This window comes from Monodon monoceros, unplaced genomic scaffold, assembly GCF_005190385.1.
Source record: "Monodon monoceros isolate NGI ecotype Baffin Bay Population unplaced genomic scaffold, NGI_Narwhal_1 Super_Scaffold_11, whole genome shotgun sequence".
NCBI classification, from domain to species: domain Eukaryota; kingdom Metazoa; phylum Chordata; class Mammalia; order Artiodactyla; family Monodontidae; genus Monodon; species Monodon monoceros.
The window spans coordinates 73,772,909-73,781,829 of NW_021703767.1; the positions used below are offsets into that span (position 1 = coordinate 73,772,909).

At 48.0% G+C, this 8,921-nt stretch overlaps 1 protein-coding gene across 1 annotated transcript in view; it reads left to right on the forward strand.

Annotated features, from left to right (window-relative positions):
- TMEM44 (transmembrane protein 44) overlaps positions 1-4,860 on the forward strand; it is a 35,541-nt gene extending 30,681 nt beyond the window's left edge. Inside the window, exons 10-11 of the mRNA XM_029213628.1 lie at positions 723-755; positions 3,595-4,860. Coding sequence (XP_029069461.1) covers positions 723-755; positions 3,595-3,705 — 144 coding nt within the window. The 3' untranslated portion in view covers positions 3,706-4,860. The remainder of the gene's footprint in view (positions 1-722; positions 756-3,594) is intronic.
- The last annotated feature ends 4,061 nt before the right edge of the window (positions 4,861-8,921 follow it).

An 8,921-nucleotide genomic window follows, 5' to 3' on the forward strand; every position in this document is an offset into this window, starting at 1 on the left:
TACACAGTTCAGCGTAACAGACATACACAGATCAGCGTAACAGACATGCACAGTTCAGCGTAACAGACATACACAGATCAGTGTAACAGACATACACAGTTCAGTGTAACAGACATACACAGATCAGCGTAACAGACATTTGCAGATTCATAGCTTATGAATACACACACACGTGTCCTGGGCACTACAGGAGGTGCTGGACGAATGAGAGCAGACGGTGACACTACCCTTCAAGAACCTGAGCCAGACATATTTGAGGCTTGGGGTGGAACCAACCGTGCAGTAAAGGCTGATTAAATATGAATCTTGGCTGGTAGCAAATACCCCATAGTTTCAAGATGAGGATTTTATTTGCATCTCTCTTTCTTAGTTTTATGGGTTTGTGTTGACTCATCTCAGCCATGTGGTTAATAAATGGAATCTTTATGCCTAATAATAACTTCTAACAGTGATTTTAAAATCTGCATAGATGATAATTTTTTCAAGGACCTGTAGCCCTTCATAATTATCACAATTATCCTACTGACCATTTAACTAAGTTGTAGCCACTAGTGGCTGCTGCCCCTTTGCTTGCTGAAGTCAGTTGTTCCTTTGCCTCCAGACCAACGGAGGGCCTTTCTCCTGGCTCACTGAGCAGACAGGGGCTGGCGCTGATCTCTGCTCTGTGATGGTGGCAAAATCTAGTCAACCCTTTTTTTTTAATCTCTCTTTTTATTCTGCAGCAGAACTATTGGGAAGCCCTAAACTCGGAGCAGGTATGGACAATCGTGCTCTCTCTTTATTCTGCAAGAGACTTCCTGTGGCTTGATTTCAGTTCCTGCTTTTGTGAGCCCCCCTTGGATGGCGGGGCCCGTGCCAAATTCCTCTAGGAAAAATAAGAATTTGAAAATGAGTGGAGAGTCTGAAAGTCGAGGGTTTTTTCCAGGCTCTCCATTTCAGAGTTCTTTCTGCTTTGTCCAAACCATCTAGTAGGGGCTCAGAGAAGATGCATAACCCAAGGAAGAAACTTGCTTGGAACAAAAGTTTTTGAACAAGAGGAAGCCCAGCAGGTCACTAATGGTAGTGGTGCTGGGAGTGGCTGCAGAAGTTGAGATCAACATTCCCCTATGCTGTCATTGTGAGACCTTGGGCAGCTGGCTGCTGTCTCTATGCCCTCCTCGCCTCCAAGCGACAAATAAGCACATGATTCATGACAGCCACCTGTGCCTGTCACCTCCCAGGATTTTTTTTCTGATAAGGGAGTAGATTATCTTTTGCTCAAATTCTCTGAATGCCTGGATTCCAGTGATGTTTTTATTACTTAAAATGACATTTTAAAACACAATATTCTGGGAATTCAGAAGGAAGAGATTTAAATTGTTTTCGAAGGCTTAATCCACTTTAAAGAGTGCACCTGACCAGAGTGGTGGGCTGTTTCTGTTTGCCGGCAGCGGAATTGGTCAGGAGTAGCAAGGATAACTCTTAAGAAGACATTTTAGGAGCTGGAGCTGTGGTTTTGACACATCAGGGCGGCTAAGAACCACCCTAAGAGCTTGTTCAAATGCCAAGCCACAGGTAGGTCCCAACCCACAGATAGGGTCTAGGGTGGGTCCCCAGCATCAGTCTTTTTTTTTTTTTTTTTTTTTTTTTTTGTACGAGGGCCTCTCACTGTTGTGGCCTCTCCCGTTGCGGAGCACAGGCTCCAGACGCACAGGCTCAGCGGCCATGGCTCATGGGCCCAGCCGCTCTGCGGCATGTGGGATCTTCCTGGACCGGGGCACGAACCCGTGTGCCCTGCTTCGGCAGGCGGACTCTCAACCACTGCGCCACCAGGGAAGCCCAGCATCACTCTTTTTAATGAGCACCCTGGGCGCTCCTGGTGAGACTGGTCCAGAACTGAGATCTAGAACGTGGGTCTCCACTTGAAAACAGAATTCATCAAAAAGCACACATTCTCAGAGAATGGAACAGGCCCCCATTTCCACTACTAGGCAACTGGGTCTCAGAGGCTGAGGGGCCGGGGAGCTCTTTTACTTGGGATCTCTGATAACGTCTGGAAGGAATTTGCTTAGAGGTGTCCGCCCAAGTCTGCATCCACAGGTAGATGAGAGATTAGCATACGTGTGCCTGACACAGCCCCAGACACGTCCAAGGGGCTGAGCTGCACCAACGAAATCAGCTCAGTCCCTGGCCTGAAAGGTTACTGGGGATGAGGTGGTCTTTTTAACATGATGCTGTTTTTCATGACCAAGTAGTGGAACTCAGTTCAGTTATGAGCAGTAAATCAGTAATTGAACGGGACTCTCTTTCTGTTGGAAACAAAGCTACAATTTGTGTTTTATAACTAGTGGGGTGTGGGCATTATCTTTCAGTGGCTCAGGAAGCCTTGAGGACCTTGTTCTGACCCTCTGAGGACTGGACTGTTTGATTCTGCTCAGGTTTGAGTAGCTGGTGGAACACTTCTTGGAGTGCATGTCCACGCCTGGCTCTATTTTCTTGCCCAAATAGATTGTCTGGCCCGGGCTGACACATCCTATGTGGCCTTTGCTTGTTGTTTCCTGGGTCTTTTGCTACTGTCAAATGCAACCTTATGACTCAGAATCACCAGTCATAGAAACTCAGAAATGAGAGATCGTATTATCTAGTTGCTGATTCAGCCTCCCGATTTACACATGGAGAAATCAAGATCCAGAGAAGAGAAAGCAAGTTAGTGGCAGAAAGAGGACCTGCAGAAAGCCCGACCCCTACTTGCCTCTGTGGCTGGAATCACTAAAGATGATGCCCTTGCTCTTGGCCCACATGAAAAGCTCTCTCTTTCATCTGTCATTTTAGAACAGTGGAGGCTTTTGCAAACAGTTTCATCAGTGCTTGTGTGCTCACCGATTTTTTTTTTCTTTTAACCTTTTTTTTTAACCCCTGCACATTTCAATTTCCCATACTTGTCTGAGTCAGAGTGATGAAATATTCACTGGCAGTGACCACCACTCTGGATTAGGTTTTAAATGTTTGTTTTTGACAAGTCTGCTGACCTCAAGTTTAGAGGAAACACCATGTGGGGGGGCAAGGGCAGACCAGTGCCCTGCCCCTGAGAAGCTCTGTCATCTACCTGAGAGGACAAGGTGGACACCCAGGGCAGGGCTGCCCATGCTCAACTGCAAACCAGTGGTACAGGCAGTATAGAGAAGCTGGGGAGAGCTCAATGGGTGTCAGGATAGGCTTCTTGGAAGAGGAGGAACTTACCTGGGCCATAAAGAATGGGTTGAGTTTGCCTGGTCTTTTCCAGGAATGAGTTAGGCAGGGAGGTGGGAATTCTCAGGATAAAGGGAGCATGACTGAGTCTCACTAGAGAAGGACTTGGTGAAGAGAGGGGAACAGAGAGTAGGAGGGGGAAGTAGGGTTGGTCTGTTCAGGGTGGCTGTCCATTAATTCCTTGATTTAAAGTTATACTTGCCCTGTTAGCTTCTAGAAACACAGTCCTGGTTAACTTGTCCTTACCTGTTTGTTCTTGTCTGTGCCTGGGCCATGAGAACCAGGATTGGAGCTGTCATTGGGGAAATTGTAAGAGATGGGAAGGGCCTCTTCCACCAAGGTACCTCTTGTGTCTTTTCTCCACAGTGGGATCCTGAAGACGTAACCCTTGGAGGGAACAAAGACAACATGGAGCTATTCAGACCCCGGGTGCACAGGTGGTCTATGAAGCCAGTGGACTTGACCTCTGATAAGTAACACTTTCAGGAGCCAGCTCAGCAGCTCAGAGCCCAAGGTCAAGGTTTGGTCAGGAACTGAGCAGGGATCAACCTGCAGAGACAGCCATGGCAGGAATTTAAGCTCCTGCCAAGGCTGCCCATGAAAGTGAGGAACCAGGAGCTGTCACGGAGCTTGGCTGGTCTGCACCATGGCTCAGAATGGAGCTAAGACCTTGGGCCCTGTGGACAGACCTGGACACACCCAGAGTTTGTTCTGAAAATTCAAAGTTCACAAACCAATCTTGCTTTGAAATATAATCTAGAATAGTTTGGCCTCTCTTTTCCCTTTCCCTTTGGATTCAACCCTGCTCGGAATATCTGCTACAGATGAGCTCATCTAACAAACAGCTAATACGCTTGGATCTTAGTAAAGCCCGACTCCATAAGACCTGGCTAAGCCTAGAGAGGGGCGGGCCCGCGTTTGCGGGGTTTGGGACACAGTCACAGGTTCTGATGGGACCTGGCTCCTGCCCTCCAGTCACCCACTTGAGTTTTCTGCTGGAAGTTGAGAGAGGACTGTTTGATCAACCAAGTGTTTGCAAGGTCACTGGTATTGCAAGGGTAAGCAAAGCAAAGTGCTCTAGGTACCAGGACTTGCTGCAGCCTGGCCCAGTGTGTGCTGGGCTAGGTCTGCAGGTGCAGGGAACTGTCTGCTTCAGGAGGTAACTGAAAGCATGCAAAGGGTAAGAGGCACGATGGGAGGGGCTTGAAATCCCCTCTCAGGATTATTTTGGAGCTACGGTGGGAGGAACACTGGAATGAATAAATCCTGATTGAGTGCACTGAAGCATCTCACCATGGAGCACAGAGATACGTCTGAATCCCAGCACAGCCACAGAAGTTGGCCACCAGGGGACCTGGGAGAAATGCCAGGAAACACAGCTCTGCTTCTGGCTGGCCCCTGGCAGCCTGTGTGACTCAGCTGCAGCTGCCCAGTTGCTCGTGAGGGATAGTGCAAGTCCCAGCAGCATGAAAGAGGGGTTGCCTCAGGGAAGCAGGTTGTTCCACAGGTCTCTGCACAGATTCCAATCCCCTGCATGATCTCTGAACTAGAAGTGAACCTAAAGCCACCCTATTTATCCAACTGCTTTGGACCCTGGTTGTCTTTTGTTTTGTTTTTTTTTTAAACATCTTTATTGGGGTATAATTGCTTTACAATGGTGTGTTAGTTTCTGCTTTATAACAAAGTGAATCAGTTATACATATACTTATGTTCCCATAGCTCTTCCCTCTTGCATCTCCCTCCCTCCCACGCTCCCTATCCCACCCCTCCAGGCGGTCACAAAGCACCGAGCCGGTATCCCTGTGCTATGCGGCTGCTTCCCACTAGCTATCTACCTTACGTTTGTTAGTGTATATATGTCCATGACTCTCTCGCCCTGTCACAGCTCACCCTTCCCCCTCCCCATATCCTCAAGTCTGTTCTCCAGTAGGTCTGTGTCTTTATTCCTGTCTTACCCCTAGGCTCTTCGTGACATTTTTTTTTCTTCTTAAATTCCATATATATGTGTTAGCATACGGTATTTGTCTTTTTCTTTCTGACTTACTTCACTCTGTATGACAGACTCTAGGTCTATCCACCTCATTACAGATAGCTCAATTTCGTTTCTTTTTAGGGCTGAGTAATATTCCATTGTATATATGTGCCACATCTTCTTTATCCATTCATCCGATGATGGGCACGTAGGTTGGACCCTGGTTGTCTTTTAATGGAGTTTGCTAAAGTCAGTTTTGCTTTGTGATCTTAATCACTGAAGCTGTACTTTGAGGGAAGATGAAACTTTTAACTGGGGACAGGGGGAGGTTGGGAGAACATTCCAGCAGATGAAACCACACAGAGGATTGGAAGCAGGGAAGGGGGGAATCTAGCTAAGGAAAGAGGACTCTGATGTGGCCAGAATGGATGTAGGGGGTGGGTGAAGAGGCTGGAAAGGACCCTGGGAGTTGTTGCTTAATTCTGTGGCTGACTGGTAGCTATTGCAAGATACAGAGAGGAAGCTGACTGACATGCCTCAGGTGGGCCACAGCTGATTGGTGAGTTTTACATTCCTGCAGCCACAACTTTTCAAGAAGCAGAAATGTACAGTCATGGATACAGTACCAACTTGGGGAACGTGTTTAATTTGATTACTAACAGCAGGGCAGGAGGAGGGCTCATCTTTGGAAAGGCAGAAGGCCTGGGGACAGGATGACATCCCTGGAGTTTGTCTTTAGCACATCGCCCCTCCCAACGGGAGGCTGGCTCATGTCCCTGGGGCACCAGAAATTGGTTGGATCCTAATGGAAACGGCCGTTCCCTCAAGAATATCAAATGATCTTGCTGACTGCACAGCACAAACTACTTGAGCTCCAGATGTTAACCATCTCCCTAGATCCCATCGTCCCTGCCTCTTCCTTCACAAACCAGTTATTGTTGTCCAAGCTGGTGTCAAAATGGAATCCCAGAGTGAACCTTTACACTGACAAATTTGGCAGCGAAGTTTGGCCTCATTGTTCAATGAGAATCTGCCTGTTATGCAATGCTCTGGAGCCTTTGGGAAGAGATGCCAACCCAAATGCCTTCCTCCTAGCAGGAGTGTTCCCACCCTCGGCCTCCGCTGCAGCTTCATGCCCTGGCCGTTAGTCAGACCAGGAGGAAAACGGGAGTTACTTGCCCTGAAGACCCACTGAGCAGTGCAAGGGGGTTACCTACACCAGGGAGAAGCTGGGGAAACAACAGTGTAATCACCCTCTCCTGCCCACTCATCTGGAGGTGAGAGATGGTATAATAGTTGTAGCTGTGCTGCCTGTTATCTACATGGCTTGGAGCTTGTTACCTGACCTTTGTGAACTCCTGGGGTAGACTGAGGATAATACCTATCTAGAAAGCTTGTTGTGAAGATTAAATAACGTATATGAAATGCATAACACTACGTGACTCAAAGTAGACATTGAAGAGGGATTCGTTTCCTTCCTCCCTATAATTCCTGGCCACATATGACCTGCAAGCCAGTTGGTAACCAAAGAATCAGACCCACAGATGGAAGGGACTTCAGAGGATTGAATTGCCTTGACAACAACCCCAATAAGTGATTAAAGTGATTACCCACCCCCTTCATAAGCTACTCAAAAAAAAAAAAAAAAATTTCACCCATTTTAATCTCCCAAGGAAAGAAGTCTGTGTGATTTAGGGAGAACTCTATCCCTAAGATTTTCTTAAAACCCTGTCTAGATCCTGAAGAACCAATCCCCTTACCTCCCCCAGTACTTCAGTATGATGAAGAGATTTATGAGCAGTCATCTGATGCCACACTCACATCGGATTGTTACAACTGGGTACGAGCTCCTCCAGAGCAAGGAGAGGCACTGGGCCAAGGAGCCTGGCTGGGCTCCAGTTCCTGTGTCTGATTCAGTGTGATCCTTGTTAAGTCATTTCCCTTTCTGATCACAGTTTCATCACCTGTAAAACGAAAGGACAGATTTCTTTCCTTTTTTTTTTTTTGACCTTTTATGAATATGCCAGTGAATTTTTTTTTTTTTTTGCGGTACGCGGGCCTCTCACTGCCGTGGCCTCTCCCGCTGCGGAGCACAGGCTCAGGACACGCAGGCTCAGCGGTCATGGCTCACAGGCCCAGCCGCTCGCGGCATGTGGGATCCTCCCGGACTGGGGCACGAACCCGTGTCCCCTGCATCGGCAGGCAGACTCCCAACCACTGCGCCACCAGGGAAGCCCACCAGTGAATTTTTTTTTTTCCTACAGAAGACTGACATCTTCATAAACTCTCAAGAAAGAGATAATATCAAGAGAAATTTCAGATATATTTAAAAAATAGGTTTCATTATATAATATACACTTCTCTCTGTTTGGATTTTACTATCCATTTAAGATAAAATTCCCCTTTTATGAAGAACCGAGGCTTTGCTGTAACAAGAAGAGATCACAGCATTTGACGTTTAAAATTTTTGCAGTTTCCTTCTAGTACTGAAAATTTTTAAATATGATATATGAATATTTTCCAGTGACAGAAAAAGAATTCTGTATCGATCATTAAGAAAAAGAAGAGGTCTTCCCTGGCGCAGTGGTTGAGAGTCCGCCTGCTGATGCAGGGGATGTGGGTTCGTGCCCCGGTCCGGGAAGATCCCACTTGCCGCGGAGCGGCTGGGCCCGTGAGCCATGGCCGCTGAGCCTGCGCGTCCGGAGCCTGTGCTCCGCAACGGGAGAGGCAGGCCACAACAGTGAGAGGCCCGCGTACCGCAAAAAAAAAAAAAAAAAAAAAAAAAAAAAGAGCAGTGTCTTAGTGTTTCAAGGCTAATTTTGCAACATTTCCAAGATTCTCTCCACTTCTTTTGCTGTCCCTTCTTGATCATCTCCCTCCACAGTTTGCAACTATGAGGGCATTGCTCTACTCTCTTCCACTTTTCATTGTTTTTTTCTAACATTCAAGTCGATGTTTTGACAGAGGAGGCTCTACCTTGAATGAACCCAAGATTTGGTGTAATGGTGACTAACATCTCTTCAAGAAGTTTACACGTGCCTGTCTAGTATTATTCTAAAGGTCATCATCGCGTGAGAGAGACAGTCTTAGATCAGGGAATGGTGCTAAATCAAGTGACTTAGAGCACATCTGATTTGTTGTTCCCTTACCCAACTCTGAAAGCCAAACAAGGTACCAGGCATCCAGCACCAATGCTTCTGGACTGGACACTTCATTGACAGTGTCTCAGTTAATCTGTCGCCTAGAGAACTCAGCATACCCTCCCAATTCCATTGGAAATTTTCCACGGGCAGTCGATATTGGCGGCAGAGGGCCAGGCTCTTCTCTTCCTGGTCCTCGGGGTCTTGCAGCTGTGACTGCAAGAGGGCTTAGTCCCTGTCGTAGGTCAGGAGCGCTCGCCCCCTCTTCACCGTCCACTGGGCTCCTCCACGACCGTCCTGGCGGGGCAGTAAGTGGTCTCCTCAAACTGCGACGGCGAAGGAGGCCACTGTTGGCACCGTCAGAAGTGAATCCCGACCTCCTACTGGCTACTTCTCCCTCAGAGAAGCGGCCTAACCCCGGCAGCCTGCTTCCCATTCAAACCTCTGTCCTGGGTCTTCCGGGAAGAGAAGAAATGCCCGGCCCCGCGAGTGACTGCGCACTAAGCAGCTACCGCCTCACGCGAGTCCGGCGCATCCCACGCCGCCTCCGGGGCCCCAGACCGGCGCGGGGTCCTGTTTCG